This window comes from Chaetodon auriga, chromosome 16, assembly GCF_051107435.1.
Source record: "Chaetodon auriga isolate fChaAug3 chromosome 16, fChaAug3.hap1, whole genome shotgun sequence".
Classification (NCBI taxonomy): domain Eukaryota; kingdom Metazoa; phylum Chordata; class Actinopteri; order Chaetodontiformes; family Chaetodontidae; genus Chaetodon; species Chaetodon auriga.
In genome coordinates this window covers 22,034,440-22,057,443 of record NC_135089.1, presented here as the reverse complement: position 1 = coordinate 22,057,443, position 23,004 = coordinate 22,034,440, and the positions used below count along the sequence as shown (strand labels likewise).

Here is a 23,004-nt window from a genome sequence, read left to right as displayed (position 1 = left end):
ACAAATGTGAAGACAAAAAAAGAGTTTCTGGGCTTGGGTCAGGTTCAAGTCTAAAATATTGCAGTACCTACATGTTCAGGCATGTTGAATCTTACAAACAGGTCTCGTCTGTTAGACCCAGAACTCTAGGACTGATGTCACATCAGCTATGGTACAGTTTGAACCATAAACTAGAGGAAATTCTGCACGTTCCATATCGGACTTCACATACCTGTATGTTTCTGAAGCGACATTTTGAAACAGAGACACCATGACATGCAATCTGTATCTGAGTATCTTCTATCTGGATCAGGAAAAATGCATGGTAATGTAGGTGTAAATGTACACAGAGCATGTCACAATCACAATGTGATTGGGATCATCTGGAGGTGATCATAGTGTGATCTGATTTAAGTGGAAATGAATCCATCCAGCAAGTTGAAACGTCAGCTCACTCCACCTTTTTCTTGTAGCTGCCCATCAAAAAGCCACAGATGGGCTCTTCCTCTGCAAAGTTACAAGAAGTAGAGCCCAAGCATTGCTTTGGGAGGCTCTCAAAGTACCACTACCATGCGCAAGAGGAGGGTCACATAAATGCCAGCAAGCTGCTCTCATGGCTTTAACTACCTTCTTCTTCTCTGGAGTTTTTTTTAACTCAAGCTTCAGGTCAAGCTGTTATGAACTCTGGGGTCACTGACTCACTATAATAAGAACAAACAAAGGCAAGCATGGGTAGTTAAATATAGCTGCTGACAGCAGGCAAATGATTCAAACAGACATGAAGAACAAGAAGCGCTTTATTAATCTATCACACACATGCCTGAAATACTCACATACACCCACACAAGACTTTTAGACATGCATTAGTGGAGACATGTCAGAGCGCTGCTGCCCCTAGAACTCTCTTTGAATAAGATTTCCCTGTGAAGATGGAGCACATGAAGAATCGTTTGAATGGGTTTAATGAGCTGAATTTTACTTCCAGCAAACCTTCTTCTTTAACACTTACAGTACTTTTCCCATTTTGCTGTTTGCATGTGACAAGGAGAGGAAGGAGCGTTACGGGAAAAGAAAGAACTCAGCTGTTGATTCCCTAAACTACACATGAAAACATGCAAAGAAACACACACACACACACACACACACACACACACACACACACACAGACACACCATTTTTTAGGATCACACCCTTGGCATTTTGTTCCAACTCTTCCCTCCAGCTGATAACAGTCTTTCCTTCCACGGTTGAGAGGTCATGGCCGTCAGCCCAGATGCTGAATGACACTTCTTCTTTCCACCAGAGGGAAAAATGACCCTGTTTGAAGAAAACTCCTTAGAAAACTTCAAATTAGACGACTAAAATTCCTGGTGTTCACACTGGTCAGCTCTAGGTTCAAGCGCTTTTAATTCTTATGAATTGAAAAAGATAATGAAGCATATTTAGACTGTCAAAAGCCCTCCAACAAAACAAAACACGGGGCTGTGTGTGAAGTGAGGGCGTGTTGCTGCAGGTGCTGGTGAGAAGGTTATGCTTAAAAGATTATCATGATACCACTGATCTCTATACTCTACTGAAGCAGGATTCATAATTTACTCAAAAGTTGAGCCAGGGTCACCATCATTGCAGACTATAAACTTTTTTTTTGATCTTAGCCCTCTGCAAAGGGTTTTTTTTTTCCTGTATCACACAAACATGTATATGTTTGCTTAACAGGGAAACTTTTGTCAATGTTAACTACACCCAGAAGTGCTTTCACAGAGCTCATAGCCCAATACGCAATCATTTACTTAATGTGTACAAACGGACTGGAAGCCTCAAAGGATCTTAGAGTGCATGAGATCCACCAGCCGTGGTGTGAGGACATGTTGACCCTTTCATTTACTATGGAGTGAATCCCTTTCCATGACTTTGTTAGAGGGATACAGTGTAGGATTGAAAGATAAGTCGACAGTTTAGAAAACTTTTTGCAAATCAGGGAATAACTTAGACTGGACATGCAAGAGGAAGTGTGAAACCAAAAACCAAAATGTTTTAGAAAGTAAGGCCTGTGTGCTTCTGCAAAACTTCCTGATGCATGGAAGCGTTGACTTGGTGGGTTCTGAGGAAACAATGGAGTGCAATCCAGAAAGCACGGTTTTAGAAACAGTTTATTTACAGATGTCGAAACACTGCACAGTGGATCAGAACATCAGGAAGGATTTAAGTTTGGCAAGTTATTACAGTGACAGACATTTGATCTTGCTTCTCAACACCTGTGATGGACACAGTGGAAATGAGGCACCCATAAAGTAGTCTGCCATCACTTGCAAGTATTTGATTGGGTGATGGCATTTTTGCTGCAGTGCTAATGTCATTCTAAAAGGGGCATGACCTCGGCGTGGGATGAGACTCTGAAGATCTGCTCTGTCGAGTTGCATTGTGGGAAACGCAGGATCCACTTTTGGAATTTGATCGATATCAACCTCTGCTGCTTCAGTTTTCACCATTGTTTCTTAATCTGTCAGTGTTCGGTGTAAAGTCACAGTACGCATGAGCTGAGCAGATGTGTCAGTTCTTTATCTTTGCAGTTCAGTTAGTGGCCTAATTCACCCAGAAATTCTGATTCGTAGTATCACTGTAACACACCTTACACTGACTGAGACACACACACGCACACAAACAGACAACATTCACATAGTAGGAGGATACTGTCGAGTCTGACTGGTTCAGCCGGTGTAGTCTTGCTGCCACACCCCCCAGCTACAAACCATTCTCCCACCCACCCGCCCACTCACACACACACACACACACACACACACACACACACACACACACACACACGCACAGATTACTTATGGCATACCCACATTGGTCTATGGATTCATAATTGATCTGTATTAACATATATCTTTATGCCATACTTGCTCTCCCCTCCATAGCTAATGATAATAACTGCATTCATAAATCCATGAGAAGCAAAGGTTATGCTGCCACACCCTGGTTTATATAGTTGTGTACTTGTTTGAATATTTGTGCCATAATATTGTGCACTGTACTGCACTGCACTGCAGACACTGCTCTGCTTTTCTTTTCCAGGACATAAACTCTTTTGAAATGTGCTCATATCTCTCAGCCGCAGTGTTCATTTCAATCCTGTTTATTTGCATTGAATAATCAAACTTGTGTGTGTGTGTGTGTGTGTGTGTGTGTGTGTGTGTGTGTGTGTGTGTGTGTGTGTGTGTGTGTGTGTGTGTGTGTGAATACCTGGGAGGCGGGGCCTGGCGTACAGGTGGCCTGGCTGGGTGTGATGAGGGCGCTGCTGCAGCTCCGGTGTGTGTGTGTGTGGGAGGGGAAGCTCTGACACTGACAAGCTGTGTGGAATCTGACACACGACACACACACACGGGAGGTCGGGACGAGCAGAGGACACACAGCTGAGGTTCACCTGCGCTGCTGGGATTGTTTTCTTATCGGAAGCCACTGACAGGTGACCTGTCACCATGTTCAAGAGAAAGAGCAAGTCCACCGCTATAACGCAACCGAAATCACCGTAAGTAGAAGACTTTCATTTCCAACCAGCTATGGCGTCTTTTGGACCTTTTGAGTCCTCGTGAGTTGACCTGCTTGTTCCAGTTCGGACCTGCTGTGCCAAACTTCATTTAAAAAAAATGACACTTTAAAGTGACCTTGCTTCGCGATGGTCGATTCGGTAACTACCTGACTTACCTGTACTAACTTTTCCGAATTCCTCAGTCACTCTTAATTGCGGGAGCAACATTATCAATGAAGGAGCATGCTGTCTTCATCTTTTGTTGCTGCTTCTGTACGAACTTCTTCCACTAAAATAAACCGCAGTGCAATAAAATATAGAAATAAATATAAGAAATGCATGCTAGGTGATTTATATACATGCCGAATTTAACATAATATTATATTTGTTCACGAAGCAACTCAAGTTTAATCTAAATTATGGTTTATTTAGTGTACAGGCAAAGTCATTTAGATTTTGCCATTTTTCAAAAGGAGTATGGTGCGTATCCTGAGCATGCAACGAGAACAAGGCGTACCCTGTCGAGGACTAACTTGTTTCATGCAAACTACCAAGGATCGACTGTAAAACTGAGCTCTGTGGTGCATGACATGAATCCACTCAATAAATTGTTCCGTTTAAGACACGAATGACAACAAATTGTGAATTAGATTGCATAATGTGTGCTTTAATTCATGTGAGGGTGGGGTTGGTAGGCAGTGTTGTAAAGTTGCAGTAACAGGTTTGATAAGTATTCGGCTGTCCTCCTTGGAAAGACAATGTGTGAGGAATTAGTTGCAGCCTCTCCCTCAATGTTTCTCCACCAAGCCTTTTTGTCTTTTCACTGGTGTTGTGCGCTGAAGCTGACATTTATCTGTTTTTCCACCCTGGAAATGATAAAGTCATTTTAACCAAATGTCCCCCTTCAACCAGCTCTGCTGAAGGAGGAATACCTTTAAAGACAATAGAGAGCGTAATGCTCCGTCACTCAGCAGGCATTAGAGAGTCAGGGGCCCCAAAAATAACACCCTTAGGTGTCGAGTAGCAAAAGGTCGGCAAATCTGTTCAAACAGTTATCCTCCAGAGTAAGGTGTGCTCCACCCTGTCACACCTGCCAACCAGAGAAAAGGAGCAGTCCCTCTTTCTCCGTAGGACTCCTAGTCTCTGTACTGTTCTATGCAGTTATTGGTTTCTGCTCATTAGGCAACAGTGAGGATGCCTTAGAGAAGATAAGCTGCTGTTGTAGTGACTACTTAACAACTTCTGTACCATGATAACCACCAACAGATAGTGATGGAATCTTATTGATACAGCTACCCCACTTCATTTTCTCCATGATGCTCTTCTTATTCAGCTTTTAGTTGTTGCATGTTAAAATAATAATAATAATAATACTAATGATAATAATAAAACAAGGAAAGCTGTGATCTCAGGTATCTGGTGAGCTGTCAGTGTGAGCCAGGCTACTGACAGGTTCAAGTTGAAGCTTGGGATCCAAAGATGGCCGGATCGCCAAACCCCGGAGCAGGGGATTAGTTGCTGTCTTTGCATCCAAACAGTAATAAAGTGCATTGCTAGTTTAGGCCTGTTACAAGGTTTTAAACTTGAAATCTCTTCATAGGAAGTTGGGTAAGAGAAAGTTAAAGACAGATAGTGTATGTTTGGAAATACAGTTCCTCTCCTTATCTAGACATTGATGGATTACTGAAGAGGCCTAACGGGCACAGCTCAGTGATTAGGGGAGCCTCTGGTCTGCAAAAAGATGTAAAACAACCAGAAAGAGAAGCAAAATGACCGCGGAGAGACTCAAAGTGACTAGAAATGATGCGGCTGATTTTCAATCTGTTGATCTTGCTATTATGTAATAAGGGTGGGGGTCCATTTAAATGTCTGTGCCTAGCATGGTCTCATAATCCATTCATGGATCATCAGCAGCATATGGATGGAGAGCAGGCAGCTGAGACAGAGCAGGGCTCGGGGTTTGCTGTGACGCCATCCACACCCACTGTGACTTCGTGCTGGAGCTTTCTGGTTCTAATTTGACCCTCTCCCTGTGGAAACGCCAGAGTCGTGTTTCTCAAGCTAGCACTCCAGTGCCAATTCCTTCCCAGAACCAACATAACCACACTCAAAACACTGAATTAGAACCAGTGAGCCTCCCTGGAAACTATTGACAACATGTTTAGAGCTCACAGTACATGGCAGAGCAGGTAGAATTATTGTTGCTTTATTATTTTCAGATGTTTGAAATACAGTAATTAAAAAGCAGCATTCTGAGAACCAAAACAAATAGCTGTTTGTAGTTATGTAATGTGAGGCTGTTCATTTTGAACAGTGAGTGGGATTGCTAAACACTCAAAAGACCAAGGCAGGGCGGGTTCTCATCTGTTCGGAATTTTAGAAGAAAAACATCTCTGCTCTGAAAACCGTGAATTTACATACACATGTTCTGTACACACCGGTGGATTTTATCTTCTAAAAACCTGTAAGGAAACAGTCACTCAATGACCTGCCGATGTTCTTTTTGTTATCATGCATTGAGTCTTGTAGTAATAATCCAAATAGAGATATGAGAGCCATGCGGTCTGGAAAGGAGTGTGCTTACACAAGGACCTGTTGGTTTGAGGGTTTCAGTGAGAAAACAGAACTGGATGTGTTTGCTATCCTGGGCTCGTGTTCTAAGATGACAGAAAACCCCCTCAGGGTGTTGGGCCTCGACAGTTAAACTACAGGCTGCCGCAGAACTCTACTGTACATGCCAGTTCAAACTTGTTCTGATCTTGTTTCATTTCAAAGCCAGCAGGGCCTTGGAAATGAAAGTCAGTGTCCAGTGTGCATTCTGCACATGTTATGGAGGTGGTGTACAAACAGTGGATAGGTGTGGATGTGCATGTGTGTGTGTGAGGAGATGGATGGTGCATTTGAAACTGACAGACATGGACTGCTATTTGTCTGTCACCGGCCCATACATATGCACACACACACAGACACACACAGACACACACACACACACACACACACACACACACATCAAAATAAATAATAAAGGCCCCACTGGAGGTGATCTAACAGATAGTTGCTTCCTGTGCTTCACATTAACACACCTCATACACTGTGAGTGATACAATGCTTTACACGAGCACATGAACATGCACTTTGACATATGTAGCACTGACTGATAGTAATCACAGTAATCGGACGAGGTGTGTCTCCTGCATGATATGAGGCTAAAACCAGCTGGGCTGGTTTCCTTTACTTCAGCTGTGTGTTATAAACTTGTCAGTGTCCTGCTAATAAGTTGTTCACTGAACTCAGAGAGCACAACATGCAATCACGTAGATTTGTGGTTGATGGTGTCTTTTTGACGGTATGGCAGATGTGTGCGAACAAATGAATTGCTGGGTTTTCAGTTATGTGATGTTATATATTATAATGAGTTATGTTCATTTGCATCCAGCAGGTCGGACGCAGCTCCGGCTCTGGTAGTTATTTTGATTCTCAGGAACGACATGAGTCACCATCTTGGTATGAAGGGGACTGAGGAAATAAAGTGTTGGATAGAAGCAGTTAGGTTATGACTCATCAAGTCATCAATAGCTATAAGATTAACTGAAAACTGTTGTGCTTACATATTATGTACAGTAGGTGTGTACAGTACATATCACAGTGTAGTGTTCAGATTAGGCTGTGGACATTATGGATGCCCTGACTTACATTTTTTGGCCCTGATTCCAATCAGAGCCTATTAACATCTGATATCTGCCAATACTGAAGCTGATCTGATGCTTGTATTCACCTAATATGTGTCTGACACTTTGAAATGACAGCTGCTAAAGTCTAAGTGGAGAATGCGACTCCTGAAGTTGACATGATGCGATCAGTTTGAGAGAGGATAAATCACTCAGATTGTACAGTGGTTTTTGCAGAGTGGAGCTTCTTCCCTCACAGAGGATCTTTGGCTGGCTACAGACACCAGCTGCACACAAACAGCCAAGTTTCAATTTTCTCCTGTCATCAAGTTGCTTGTTACTAGTTAATTAACATCAGCACATCCGATATGACCTGCCACCATCATTTTAACACTGGCTAATATGAGAGGCTGCTGGCTGACAGGAATGTTTCGTGCACTACTCTCTGCTGATGGTAATTAGAGTTTAGAGCATCCTTGTATTTTGCAAACCTCAGTTTTGGCCATATGTTGTTTTTGACGTCAAACACTGCTGTCAGGTGTGGTGTAATGACCTTTTAATAACGTTCCAACACGTGCAAAGACAAATATATAACTCATTTGCTTGTCCAAGGCAACTTACAATAATTACATTCAGATAGGCACAAGATAACTACATGTGGCTACAAATGGGTATTTTCATTATGGATGAATCTGCCAATGATTTCTTTTATCAATACATTCAACAGTGGCAACTTGTGGACATAACAGACCTGATTCACCTGTCTGTGTTTGTCTTCCAGTGCTCCGTCCACGGAACTGAGTGCCCTGATCGAGAAGCTGCAGAAGAATGCTGATAAAGTGCAGAAGAACATCTATGACGTCGAGCAGAACCTCAACAAGGTACCATCTGATAACAAAGACTCCGAAAGGCCTCAGAGATCTGTTAATACGGACAATTTCCAAATACACAGGAAATTTACCAGTTAAATAAAAACAGACAAAGGAATTGGAGCAGCAGCCGAGTAGGGGTCAGAATCCAGAAGCACGGGAGCCTACACTGCCCGTGCTGCGACTGTCTTTCATTAGAGCCTTCATTAGGCTGTGGACCCCCTCCGCTTAGTAAACAGCCACATCTGTCAAACACTACACCTGCACTTCATAATGCAGGCTTTCTGTTTGTAGTCTTCAAGACCAAATCATTAGTACTCTGATGACGTCAGGGGGGTTCATAAGAGCAACTTAAACCAGGGTTTCAACTTTTTGAAAAATGCTGACAACAGCAACATTGTTGACGACAACATATGGCACCGACAGCATACAACATATGTCATACGTCTCACCGCTAATATCACAGCGGTGTCGTGCATCTAAAAAACAGTGTTATATTTTTATGGAAGGTCACAGGTCACCAGACCTGAACCAGTGACAGTGGCAACTGTGTGGCCTTGTGGCATGCACTGTACCAAGGCGCTCCAGTGTTTGTGTTTTTAGAGGATACACCAAACATTAGATTTGATTAGAGCACTCATGAATTCAATAATCAAAACTACAGCGAACAAACACTGTCAAAGTCATATTTTAGTACGAAGCCTCATTTTTCTGATCCCCTCCCACTTCCAGTTTGTCCCGATAAATCTTTTGCCACTGCTTTATGCTGACTGGCATTTTCCTAAAAAATACTATATATACTCAGACAAAAGTAATCTGTCTCAGTCGTCACATACGGCTCATTAGAAGTGTATGGAAGTGTCTGTATTTTCTGTTTTTGTTGTGTTCGGGATGTTTCTGTATCTGTTTCACAGTAAAAGCCCTGTAGCTTGTCTTGTTGCTGCTGTAACATGTGAATTTCCCCCCATTGTGGGATAAATAAAGTCTATCTTATCTTAGCTTATCTTATCTTACCCCTTCATTTCTTAACAAGCCTTTTATTGTGAAACATTGGCAGAAACATTTGGACTGTTGTGCACAGTTCCATTTCGGTACCTGAAATGTAGCTACTGCCATCTTGTGGCTCTTATACGTCACTACAAAATACAGTTTGGCTGAGATGTTATCACATATTGATCCTAAATTTGAAATTTGACTGAAATTGGACTATAACATTTAAGGTAAGTGATCCATTACAACACATATTGAAAAGAGCATTATTATGTTGAATATATTAAATTGAAGCAATGGAAATTGTGAGGAGTTGATCAACTCTTGTATTTATTCCAGCCTTCATTGGATTGCTGCAGCTGCCCCCGGCCATTATTTAAGACCCGACTTTTATTTGACTTTATTTGAGGAAATATAGTTAATCCCTCACGTAAATAAACCCTGCCCACATATTCCTTTCCACTCTGAAACCTGTGGCATTATTGAAGCTGCTCTAACTTCTGTTTCACTGTGACTTAAAAGCAATCGAAAATATTGAATAAAGTAAAAAAAAAAGAAAAAAAAAGAATTCAGCCTTTTATATTTTCGACAGTGGAGGGGAGATTTATGTGTGTTTTTGTGCTGCTGTTTGTGTTCACTTTACATGAAAGTGTGGCCATCTTTCTTACCTCCAGTGTGTTTTTCATGCAGGATGTGAGTAAGATCAATGAGGGGAAGCAGCCGCTGTATCAGGATGACACCAACAAGAGAATCCTCAACTCCCTGGAGCTGCTCAATTCCCTGGATGAGGACGCCGTCAATGCCAAGCGCCTCCAGCATCCACAGGCTGAGATGATAGAGCAGGAGTGAGTACTTCTGTACTGCTCCTGAGCTTTTTCCAATTCCTAAAGGTTACACTGTGCTAGGTGACAAAATATGGAAATTACAACATCCAGAAGAAGTCATGTATGTTGGTGTCAGCAAGCTGCACACAACACTAGCTAGACACTGAACCGGGCCTCTATTTGGAATGTTCTTATACTGTGCAAGAGACAACGCTTCATTCCTAATTCCCCTGTTTCCCAATTAATGTAAACTCATCAGTTCCTCCAAGTTTAGCTGTTGTCTGGTGTGAAAAATCTGCAGGAAATGTCAGGACAGTTTCAGGACAACAGGTAAACATTTAGGAAGTGTTGAGTTTGCATCAACTGGAGAAGAAGGGAAATTAGAAATAATTGCCACTGAGGTAAATGAACCGATACTTGACAATTGATACTAATTAGTGAATGTGTTTGTGAGCAGCAGAGTGAGTATGACATAGCTGAGCCATTATAGCACATGTAATTTTCCCCAGCCTGATGCTCTTATGAAGAAATGTCATTGCTGTTTGTACACACAGAAGCTGTGTTATCTTTTCATGCTGTTTCGTAAACATCACTTGTTTGTTGTGTATTCAGCATGAGGCAGCTGCGTGACAGGGTGAGGAAGCTCAGAGAGGATCATGATCATATCTACCACCTGACCCGCACTGAGGGGAGGCCCACCATCAACTGGGGCAACATGATGGATGAGAAACTGGTAAGAGGCATATCTGTACACCCACACAGAGAGCCAGAAGTCAAAGTTCTTTTCAGTAGTAGCCAGAAAAAGTTTAGTTCAAACTGTTAACATGTGGTGGAGTGGACTAAAGTGTATTGTTTTGTCTCCCTGCCCAGGACAACCTGAACAACAAGGGCTTTGGCCAGGACTTACCATCTGTGGAGAATGAAGTGGAGGAACACAACATCTTCCACAGCGAGGTGGAGGCTCTGGCTCCACACATCTCCAGCAGTGGAGACAAGGTACAAACAGAAAACCAGAAGTGGCTGAATGATGTCAGGATTTCTCAGTTTCATGAGTAGTAATTATCACGAAGGTGTGGTAGTTCCTTGAAATGATCAGTTCAGTTGGATATTATGTGTTTCATTGGTTTATTAGAGTCACAAAAATAACAAAATTCTGTAATGCTAGCAAACAACAGTAGCAACACAGAACTGAATCAAAAATGAATCGCACAATTGCACATTATGATTACAAGCTTGCACAATTTTACATAACCATCATGTTAACAGTGGTGTGCAGTAGGCAAGGGGTCTGTGTTTGGAAAATCCGTTGTGACTCACATGACTCCTTGTGTTTTTTGCCTTGTTCTCACTCTCCCTCTTTTCTCTGTTTCTTCAGGAATATGTCAGTAGCCTCCAGATGAAGTATAACAAACTGCTGGTAAGAAACCCACACACACATTCAATCTTTCATTTCATCAGTTTCATTTAAACAAATGGCATGTCGCTGTCACATACAGAGGCCTGCTCTATCTCTCTCGCCATCTTTGTCCAAAAACTATTCTAAACTTGCGCTGGGTGACGTGTTCCTTCTTTACCATTAATACACACACACACCGTCATTTATTGGAAAGTACAATGAGCTGCTGATTTAGGAAATTACTGAGCCTTTTTTGAAAAATGAAGCTATGTGTCTGTGAGCTGTTTTTAAAGCTCCGCGTCTCCAGTGGATACCAGTGGGCTTAGCGCTGAAAGCCACAGACAGGCATGTTGTCGGTTTTGGTGCTTTCATTGGATTTGTTCTTAATAAGATAAGTATAAAATAATGCCCACCTTATCCTTCAAGTTGAAAATTAAATGAAAATATATTAAGTAGCCGGTAAGTAGCTTTAGAGCACATGGTATGTTCCACAAACAAAAACCATTAGAGTGCCACTAGAGTAGTTTGAAGGATGATATAATCATATAAAAAGTCTACACGTAGGGCCTTTAATGTGACAATGTTGTTATTTAAGTCACTTGAAAACAGTTCAATTCACCTGAAATGGGTTCTTTTTATTTCCAGTTTAGCAGTACTTATATTGTTAAATACTTACATTCAAAAATGTGTTTTTCTCCGGTTAATTTTGTTAGCTAGCCAGCTGCTTGAAACTCTGCTTTTTTTCTTTCCCTCCACCAGTCCAACTCCACCATGCGTCAGCGCAACCTGCTGAGCCTGCGGGATTACATGCAGCGCTGCACCAATGAGCTGTACTGGATGGACCAGCAGGCAGACGAGAGGATCAACTACGACTGGAGCGACACCAACCTGGACTACCCTGCCCGCCAGAGGCAGTATGAGGTAGCTGAGGGGATGGACACATAAGCTCTGTATATGAAATGAGCAGCAGTGAATACAAGGATGGACACTACCAAGTAAATACAATATGATCCCCAGTTTAGTCAGCACATCTGTCTCACCCCAACAGAACTTCATCAGTAAATGTTTGGAGTCCAAAGAGGCCACCATTACCAAGCTGAATGACGATGGAGAGAAGCTGGTTGCCGCTGACCATCCAGGGAAGAATGTTATAGAGGTACAGGATTATCTATCTACTGCACTGGGGGGGGGGGGGGGGATACGAGTACCAGTCTTACCAATGAAAATACCCACATGTGTAATTCACCCCTTGTCTTTTATTGTTGGTGTTTTCTTTATGGTTCTTAATTTGCTGTATTCCTTCCTGTATTTTGTCCTTTTACCTGCCTGTTTAGCCGTACATTACTGTGTAATTCATTGTTGTGTTTTCTGTGTAAAGCACCTGTGCTAGTTTTAATAAGTGCTACACAAATTCTTATATTATTATTATTGTTGTTTACCAGGCTCACATGGAGGCAGTCCATGCTGACTGGAAGGAGTACCTGAACCTACTCATCTGTGAGGAAAACCATCTCAAACACATGGATGAGTACAACAAGGTTCGAGACACAGGTGGCAGAAATGTACCCGGCATATTCAAACACATTCAGACATGTAAAGCTCATCCATGTTGGTGTGTGTATCTATGTGTCCAGTACAACAAGGAGGCGCGTGACACTCAGGACCTGCTGAAGCGTCTGGATACAGAGATCAACCAGAAGTACAACCCAGAGTTCAAAGATGTGTATCAGATGGAGGGTCTGATCAGGGAATTAGATGTGAGTATTTCTTTGTCTGAACATGGATACATCTCCAACTGTCAGTACCACTGACTCCTTCAACAACACTGGAAAATATGCTTTTCTGTGTGTGTGTGTGTGTATGTGTAGGACCAAGCCAAGGCCATGGACCACTTTGATGAACGGGTCAAAGCTCTTCAGAAGCGCAGCCAGCAGGTTTTGCCTCTGAAGTATCGCCGGGAAACTCCCCAAAAGCTGCTGCCCATTGAGGCTCTGTGTGAGTTTGACACAGATGAGGTATGTATTGCAGAATTACTTGTCATTTGTTCATCAATTCTGAATGCGAGAAACCCAAAACCCTTATTTCCAAGTATTTCAGTCTTCAGTGTTTCCCCCAGAAGCTTGACGAAGCTTGGAAAAGATGTTAGTTCATTTAAACTGAGATTAGGTTTGGTCATAATGTTGTCACACACAATTTAACAGCAGGTACAACTGAATTCAGACTTAAATTCACCTAAGGTGATCATCACAGAGCATGTTAACCATCTGAGTTATTACTTTTATTATTCAGTTTAGTTATTTTCAGATCAAAAGAGAAGACATTGAAGAAATGTATCTGTTTTTCTACCGTTCAGTCAATCCTTTCTTCTGATTTCCTAACTGTCTTATTTCCTCCATATTTGTCATCTCATTGTCTTTCTGTGCCGCACTGACCCCATTTCCATCTTATCTTTATTTAATGTTATTTTTTCTCTGTCACTGGCTGTCAGTGCTTTAATCCCAGGATGCTCTCTACTATCACAGTGCATGACTAAGCACTCTCCCTTTGCTTTGCCTTTTCCTGTAACTTTAGGGTTTTGTAGTGTAATGTATTCAAATCCCCTCAGAAGAGAGCCCAGGCTGAGACTCTGAGGGTGTTATTTAAAACCCCTGGGATCAGAATACAGAGGATTTAAAATCTGCACTTTGACTAGAGCTGCTCTGCCTATGGAGCTGTTCAGCTTAGGTGTAGCAAATCTCCTGTGTAGGTTGTCTCTTGACCTCACTCATTCCAGGTTTTCAATTAAATTAAATAAAACAAAATTTACCTATTAAAGATTCTAGTTCTTTATTACACTTTGAATGGTGAAGTCACCAAAGTTCAAAATGGAATTGCAACATTTGTGTTACAAACTTTTACTTTTACCTAAAAGCCTCTTTAATTGTTAATCTGTCAACCAAAGCTCTGTGTTTTGTCGTCTTGAATGTGACTGTTTTAGATTAAACTGTGGTCTAATAGCAGATGACAGATTGTAATTGTTGGACGTATTCAGGGGCAGATTCTGCGTGGAGAAAGGTACACTCTGCTGCGGAACAATGGCACCAAATGGGACGTGAAGGATATAGCTGGACGTAAACTCACTGCCCCGGCTGTCTGCTTCATTATCCCCCCCACTGACCCTGAGGCAGTGGCCATCTCTGAAAAGTGAGTGTGTATGAACATGTACATCCATGTGTACAAAAACTACATTCACTGGATGACAAACTCAGTTGTATTTTATTGTAGTGCAATTACAATAGGAATAACCGTTTGTTGTATCGTGTGCTTGCAGCCTGGCCAGCCAGCAGAAAGCCATCAAGCAGAAGATGGCGAGCAGCAAGGGAACTCTGCTGAAACGTTTCGATGAGCTGAAGAAGGAGAGTGGGGCTGGCACAGCAGGTACAGGACAAGTCCAGTAATGCTGTATTTCAGATTTTATGAAATTTGTCATGTGCTAGCATGAGCTAACAAATCTGAATCACCAGCCAGGCACAGTGTAAAGCCCCTTGTTCACTGTGTGGCAGTTGGTTTGTGGCAATTACATAATGTGTAATTTTGTTTGATGATTTAGGAATATTCTCTTCTAAAGCATATTCTGCATTAAAGATGAAGGCTCTTGCCATAGGTGAAGTGTTATTACGTGTCCCTGTATCAAAATCTAGTTGTTAGTTCCATTATGTCATCAGATGTTGGCATTGAAAGGATACTTCTGATTGATTGAGATCTTGGATCATAGAACTTGATAATATTGTACTCACCAAATGAATGGCTGAGATCTCGAAACAGTGGAGAAAAGAGGTGTAACAGGGCAAGAAACACAAGCTGTTAAATGATCAGACAAACAAACCCCCATGATAGTCTGTTATTAGTATCCGTCACAGGTTAAAAACCCACTCTCTGCTTAAACTGTACTTACTGCAGTGCGCACTCACTTTTCCTATGCAACGAGGGATTCTTATCTCTTACTCACCGCCAAATATACTGTTTTAGTGTCTGACTGGTCATGTTTCTTGTTTGGCCATAGCCAAAATAACAGCCCAATCTATGAAAATAAGACTCACTTTGTAATAAACTTAAACCATCCATTAAATTCTAAAAGCAGTGCTAAGTTAACAGCTGCTACCTAAACTGTCATCCAGCTATGCCAGGTTTGCATGAAATTGGTCAGTAATTTGGCATGGAACAGAACTGTTGGCTACTGGCTGTCAGGCAAAGATTTCATTGGAAATCATATGTGGAGGTCCTATATGACATGTTTTACGGCCTATCAGAGCGGTCACCCTGCGCCACTGAAGAAATTAGATGGCTCTAAATAATGAAGCTCATCATTTTGTGTGTGACTGTGTGTGACCTCAGACAAGCAGGAGCAGCAGTGCCGCCAGCTGATGGCCGGTCTGGATAAGGTTGTCAGTGACCTGGACAAACAGGAAAAGGCCATTTATGCTCGAGTGCGCCCACCACTGGAGCAGAACAGGCCACTGCAGGACAGTGCTGATCGCCTGCAGGACATGAAGGTAATAACTTCCACTTCATTCTGTTGTTGGATTTAAATGCAGTTTCACACAACCACTACATCTCTCAATGTAGTTCAAAAAGCTGAGAGGGTGTTTGTGATTTTTAGAACTTGCTAACCGAGACATTTCCTTTCAGGACATTTCTGCTGCTGTTAGCAAGATTGAACCAGAAAAGTCCTCTAAAGTGCAGGAAGCACAGAATTTCCTGGTCTCAAACCCAAATTGTGCCAGTGCTCCTCAACTCCACAGCAAGGTGGATGTAGCCAACAAGAAGTACACCAAGGTGGAGCAGCTTCTTCAGTGCTCCCAGGAAAAGTATGAGACTTTATATGTATCTCAGTATCTCATTGTCTGGAGTTGTTGTGAGAGCAATATTCCTCATATTTGTCTGCTTCCAAATTGCTTTTAAATCTGCTTTAAATGGATTCATATCAAGTGTGTTGAATGACATCCATTTCTATGAGCCTAATAACTGCACTCACCTTTGTTTTAGACTGAAGAATTCCAACCAGCTGGAGACTTCCCTTCAAAATGGAAAGTCTTTACTGTCCACCTATGAGAACATGCTGGCCAGGGAGGAGGTTGCTCCAGCTGATGTCTCCTCAATTGAGAAAACACAGCGGGATCTTGCAGTAAGATGGCTCTTTTATTTTTTGCCACACATTATAATGACATCCCACTATGACTGAAGAAAGGTAAATGGGACATTAAAAGACTACAAGTGCTATGGAGCAACATACTGATCAGCAGATTTTGTTTGTGTGTGCATGGGCAGGACAGGACAGAACAATGTGCCAAGAAAAGGAAGGGATATTCCAAAAATTGATTGCAAAACAAATTTACAGTATCAAATGAGAGGGTTCCTGCACTATGTGGTCTTCTGAACCAGTCTTTTAGAGGGGCTCTGTGTCAAAATTGTAGTCTTCAGAACTTTATCATCAGACATCCTGCCAGACAAATGGTTAAAAGGCAATAAAAAAGAACCTAATTATTTTAGTTTATATTGTCCTCTCATGGGGCTTATTCTTAAATATAGTTGTGCGTAATCACATTGCCACACATTCACTGACACATAAAATACTTGTGGCAGGTGACAGGTGGGGTGTCAGTAAGGACCCAACAACAACTTTGCCCCAGAGCCCCCTAACAAATTAATCCTGCTATGTATTCTGCATCTGTCACTGTCACTGTCATCTGCATTACACTTTCTTGAGGAACATATCATTGAGTATTTGACTTACTCTCTCTTGCTGCTCTGGCAGGATGTTGCATCAGACCTGAGGTCCAAGAGGTCAGTTATCGCTGAGACAGAGCAGAATCTGCGTTCAGCCAAAAGCAGCTGTGAAAACATGGCCAACAAATTCCAAGAGCACTGCCCCGACATTGAGAGGCAGGAGGCAGATGTCCAGAAGCTCAACAAGCGCTTGAACAACCTCAACAGGCAGATTGATGCCAGGTGAGAGGATCAGGACAAGAAAGGTTCACTGAAATCTGTCCATCACTAATGATTGGTAGAAATCTGAGCATCACTCAGCAAAAATGCATATCACATAGATATAAACATAAGATGTCCACAGTGATCTCCTCTGCTGTGTGTTGCAGGTCTCAAAGTTTGCAGAGAGCCAAGATGGGGTACAACAATTACCGCAATGAGTATGACAGTCTGAACAACTGGCTGTCTCGTGTCCCAAACTACGAGCCCCGTGAAACTGATGACGTGAGACAAGTGGAGAACAAGCTGAAGAATCAGAGGGTGAGAGTGACGAGCAACAGGGCGATTTATCCCCTGCATGTTCCTGGTGTAGACTTATACAAACTTTTCTGTTTCCTACAGAACCTCCTCTCTGATATTGCAAGAAAGGAGTCTGACTTGAACAATGTCTCCAAAAATGCCAAGCTTTACCAACAAGCTGTCAAAGTAAGCATTCTACATTCTACATTAATTTGTATCACCACGTCACTAGTAGTTGCAGAAATACAGTAAGATGAAAGTTTGATTAATGGTTTACTTATTCTCCTTATAGGACTACGAGAATGAAACTGAGAAGTTCAGATCTATCCTTGACCTTGAGGATGGAATTGTATCTCCAACATACAAGAGGAGCCGACTGGAATCACCTGCAATGGCCGTCAAGGCAGAGGTGAGGCACAACAGCCAAGCTTTCTCGATATGTCACTGTCAATTCAGTCAAAACATTATACCTTCTTTAGGTGAAATGAGCAAGTATTTGAAAGTACACAGCAAAGACATATAGCCTGTCCCTGTTTTCTTCATCCATGCCTTCCATAACCTCTCTTTCCAAATGAAGTTCAATGCATGTGCTTAACTTCCATGTAAAACTCAGCCATACAATTATGTATTGCACATAGGAAAAAGCAATCTGAAGGCTGGAAATTATTATTATTATTTCAAGTCAAATAAACATTAAATTAAATTAAATTAAATTAAATGTTTACTGTACATGCTTTCCATGATATGTTATTGCATTATTTACAGGAAGCTGCTATTGAGGCTAAGTTTACTGAGGTGAATGCTGTCAACAAGCAAAAGCTACAGAATCTGGAGTTTGCCCAGAGTCTCCTCAACCAGGTGAACTACTTTCACAATTATATTAATAATAAATAATAAGAACATTGAAAACAACAATACTAATAAAGATTGTCCCTCTATAGCAACCCGACACCAATATGATCCAGGCTACAAATGTCCAGTCAGTCCAAGCTGCTGCCCCAGGAGAAGAGCCTTGGAGAATCCGGAAGCAGTTGCAAGATGAGGTCCATAGGAGGGAGCAGCTAGAGAAAGAAATTGAGACTATACAGACTGACATCTATGTCCTTGAAGGACAGAAGCCCCAGGACACAATTGTCAAGAAGGAGCTGATCAAAAAGGTTCCTGACCCCCAGCTAGATGAGGAAATCTATAAGGTCCAGCAGAAACTCTCAGAGGAGCGCCGCACTACCTGTGCCCTGGAGAATGACCTTGAGGTGCTAAAGTTGAAGCTGCGTGGCCTTGAGACAGAGATAAAAGAAGGGGCACAGCAATACACAGTGAAGGAGGTCCTGCGTATAGAAAGAGACCGTGGTCAGGAGGAAGAGATACGCAAGCTTCGGGAGGAGTTGGATGAGCTAAGAAGGCAGAAGTCAGTGAAAGACAATGAGCTGATTCAGATACAAAAACAGGTCACACTCCTGGCTGAGGAGAAGAACAAGGAACAAGAGGTGATCACTGAAGAGGAGGTGATCAAAGTCCAGAATGATCCCCAACTTGAGACAGAGTACCGGGTGCTCCTTGACAGGAAGCAAAAGGAAATGGATGGCAGGAAGCAGCTAGAGGATGAACTTCAATTTCTTCAGGAGAAGCTCAGAAGGATGGAGAAGGAGAAAGCAATGGCAGAGGAAAAGATTTCCATCAAGGAGGTGCTAAAAGTAGAGAAAGATCTAGCCTTTGAAAGGGAAGTAGAAAACCTCAGGAGACAGTATGAAGATGAAAAGGCCAAACGCAGGTCATCACAGCGAGAAAAGGCTGATCTCCAAAGGAAAATTTCTAGTCTAGAGGAGGAAAAGTCCAAAGTTGTTGTTCAGGAGAAAGTGCGAGAGATTGTCCGCCCTGACCCTAAGGCTGAGAATGAGGTTGCCAATCTCAGGCTGGAACTTGTAGAGCACCAAAGGCGCTCTAAAGATGCAGAGCTCCAACTTAGATCCCTTCAGGATGAGTTGACCATGTTGAGGAATAGAGGACCTCAAGTGGAGATCAAAGAGATTATCAAAGAAGTCATCAAATACAAGACAGATCCACAGACTGAAAGAGAGCTGGAGAGACTTCGCAATGAAATTGTTGATAAAACCCACCAGATTGAGAAATGTGAGATGGAAATCCGCCAACTCCGTGATGAAATTCAAACATGGAGAGACACTAAACCCCAAGTGCAGACTAAAGAGGTGGTCAATGAAGTGCTACAATACAGAGAAGACCCCAAGACCAAGGAGGAAATTGAGATTCTCAAAAAGAAACTGGCTGATGAACAGAAGAAACGACTCGACCTTGAGAGAGAACGGTCAGCCCAAGAAGAGAAAATCAGACTAAAGAAAATTGATCTGTCTCAGGTCCGTGAGAAGATTGTTCAGCAAGAAGTGGTGAAGATGGAAGAAGATCCTCTTCTCAAGTCAGAGTGTGACACCTTCTCATATAACATCAGCAATGAGCAGAAACAAAAGGAGAGCCTGAAATCAGAGCTCTACCGACTGCAGAGACAAAAGGCTGAGTTGGATCTGCAGCTGGAAGATCTGGAGCGTGAGCGCAGGGCAAGGCGCGATGCAGAATTGGAAATCCAAAGGCTTCGAGTCAGACTTAATGAGCTGGAGATCCGCGACAAAGAAAACCGTGAGAAGGTCACCGTCAAACAGAAGGTAGTCCTGCAGCAGGATCCTCAACAGGAGAAGGAACACTCCATCCTCAAACTACAGCTTGATGAAGAGAAGCACAAACGCACTCTGCTCGAAAAAGAATTGAATGCCCTCATCCAGCAGCAGCTCACCCTGGAGAAGATGGATGTGAAAGAAAGAGTCGTCCGTACTGAGAAAGTACAGGTTGAGAGGGATCCAGAGGCTGAGATTGAGATTGAGAACCTAAGGAGGACTCTGGAAGATGAGAAAAGGAGAAGGCGAGAACTTGACCAGGAGTTGGGCACCCTCACTTCCAGGCTGTCTGATATGGAGTTCTCCAACACGAAATCTTCTAAAGAACTGGAATACATCCGTGATGAAAGTAGCCGACTGCAGCAAGAAAACCATAGGCTGCAGAATGAAATCCGCAAGCTCCGATCCGAGATTGAGATCACCAGCAAAGAGACCCGGCTTATCACTGAGTCCGGAACAAGGGAGGATGGAAAGAACCTGGAGTTGAGGCTTGATTCACTGCAGAGGGAACTGGCAGAGCTCAAAGGCATAACCTCCCAGAAGGATGAGGAGATTGAGAAGCTTCAGAAGAACCTGGCAGCAGTGAGAATGAAGAAGGAACAGAGGGAGAGCCATCTCCGTAGGTCTATTGTCGTCATTGATCCGGATTCAGGCAAAGAAATGCGACCTGAAGAGGCCTACAAACTTGGTCTGATCGACTGGAAGATGTTCGTCAACCTACAGAGCCAGGAGTGTGACTGGGAGGAGATCACAGTTAAGGGCCCCAAGGGAGAATCCTCTGTTCTTCATGACAGAAAATCAGGGAAAAAGTTCTCCATTGATGATGCGTTGCGTCTCGGCCACATCACAGATCGCCAGCTTCAGCAGTACATAAACAAAGAAATCTCCATCCAGGAGTTTGGTGTAATGGTGTCGGGCAAGAAGTGAATGCAAAAATGCTAAGAGGGTGCTTTTTCAGTTTAATCCTTCAAGATTTACTCTGTTTCATCTCTGTTGATTAAAAATTCCTTTTAACTGTACTTCCATTCTGATTTTAACATTATGGTGACTTGGCATTATTTTGTACTTTATCCATGATTCATAAATGCACTATGTATTTATTTTCTCATGCATATTCAATTTTGTGGTACTAGCATGAATATATGGATATATATCGTTACAGCCAACTACATAATATTTTATGTGCTTGGAAAAGTTTGCTCAGCTGAGCTTTAATTTCTTACACTGGGTAATAGAGTATAGAACATATCTTTGATTTCATATTGCCATTGAAATCCACAAGGGTAATAAATGTTTCATTTATATGTGGGGTTTTCCCAGGTTTATCTGATGTGTGCTTGGTAAGCTTCAATAAAAGTCAAATAAAAGTGGAAAAATTGTAGGTTTTTTGTTTGTAATCTAATTACAGTGAAACATGGTATTGCTGAGGAAAATTAACAATTATTTCTGTATACTATATTTTGATGATGGATGTCCAATAACTGAGTGATGGCTCTCAGCTGCTGTCTCACTGTTTGCAGGAAGTGCTAATAAAAATGCTCGTAATGATAATGCTAATACTACTACTACTACAAGTAAAAATAATAAATTTCCAAAATTACAATTTGCTAATGTGAAATGTAAAAATTTCCCAAAACAGTTGTCCTGGTATTCTAGTGTTTATAGTGTAATCGTGACATTCCCCAGTTTGATTCCCACCAGGAACCCTTTGTTGCATGTCATTCTGCCTCTCATCTCTATTCTGACTCTTGTCACTTCTCTCTTGTCCATTGTCAAAGAAAGCCAAACATGCAACAACAACAACAAAAAAACATACTTTTTTTTTTTGAAAAAGGAAAGAAAATTAGCCAAAAGAAGTTCACAACAGAAGTTGGAGGTTCCTCTCTTATATACTACTATATTGCCTTTGAACAGTTAAATAAAAAATAATGTTATGACATATGAAACCTCCTCAAAATAAATTACTTATTGGACCCGTGTCTCTAGTAGTGGTCTTGTCCTATAATATTTGTACAGCTTGATATTGTGACATCAGTGTATAGGTTTGTTTGCAGATGACGTCACATCGTTCTTTTGTTGTGGCGTGAACTGCAGATGGAGGGCCAGAAGTGGTTTTCTGCATAGGAAGCACTATAACACACTCTTAAAATGCCTGTTTTACGTCGTTTACAGTTGCTCAGATCGATCAAGCCAAGAAACCAGCGGGAGCTTTTATTTAGTACCAAATGTTGTTGTTTATAATGGTGCAAATTATGTAACATTAGCTATTCTTTTAAGTCTATGGTGATAGGTTTAAAGTAATGGCTACAAGTAACAAGTATCAGTGTTAACGGTTTCACCAAAGACACCTTAATGTAAATAACGTTCCCGTCCTATTTCGAGATGATCCACACTTTTTTTTTTTTTTATTGGCTTTTTCAAGAAAACATTCAGCACTGCAGCGCTGAAGGTTTGCTGCTAGGTTAATCCACAGGAAAATAAAAGCTAAAAAATGAAATAATGTGGATCCAACCACTAACAAGAAAGTTGTATGTCTCCATACTTTTGCCTGCTTTTATTTGTTTTCTAGAGTACAACAACGTCTGAATGAGCAGGTCGTTGGTTATATCTGCTGCCTTTAGTTCAGTTGAAAAATCACTCTTCTTCATAACTTAAGGGTCACATCCAACATATGTTCTGATTTTCTCTCATAATATCATCTAAACTAGCACAGTAAGAACTTTCCTCCATCGCGTCCATTGCAGTTTCCACTTCGGGCCCTTTTAACGTCACTTGACTTCAAACAACCTATAGGGAAC

The 23,004-nt window shown here is 41.9% G+C and overlaps 1 protein-coding gene across 1 annotated transcript; it reads left to right on the top strand.

The window, feature by feature from the left end:
• The first annotated feature begins 3,329 nt into the window (after nucleotides 1–3,329).
• On the top strand, nucleotides 3,330–21,922 carry ppl (periplakin). The gene is made up of 22 exons (XM_076753619.1): nucleotides 3,330–3,511; nucleotides 7,961–8,060; nucleotides 9,729–9,883; nucleotides 10,475–10,595; nucleotides 10,733–10,858; nucleotides 11,238–11,279; nucleotides 12,018–12,179; nucleotides 12,307–12,414; nucleotides 12,701–12,796; nucleotides 12,893–13,015; nucleotides 13,127–13,273; nucleotides 14,290–14,441; nucleotides 14,569–14,675; nucleotides 15,633–15,790; nucleotides 15,927–16,105; nucleotides 16,284–16,422; nucleotides 17,053–17,246; nucleotides 17,393–17,543; nucleotides 17,625–17,708; nucleotides 17,815–17,931; nucleotides 18,288–18,380; nucleotides 18,464–21,922. The coding sequence occupies exons 1-22, from the start codon at nucleotides 3,462–3,464 to the stop codon at nucleotides 21,131–21,133; spliced, it is 5,274 nt and encodes a 1,757-aa protein (XP_076609734.1). The 5' UTR covers nucleotides 3,330–3,461; the 3' UTR covers nucleotides 21,134–21,922.
• Nucleotides 21,923–23,004: the final 1,082 nt, after the last annotated feature.

What these genes read in the sequence shown, in the direction of transcription:
- ppl (XM_076753619.1), top strand. Translation starts at nt 3,462, where the DNA reads ATGTTCAAGAGAAAGAGCAAGTCCACCGCTATAACGCAACCGAAATCA. An exon ending in ATAACGCAACCGAAATCACC is followed by an intron (nt 3,512 to 7,960) that starts GTAAGTAGAAGA and finishes TTTGTCTTCCAG; the next exon opens with TGCTCCGTCCACGGAACTGA. An exon ending in AACAGGCAGATTGATGCCAG is followed by an intron (nt 17,247 to 17,392) that starts GTGAGAGGATCA and finishes TGTGTGTTGCAG; the next exon opens with GTCTCAAAGTTTGCAGAGAG.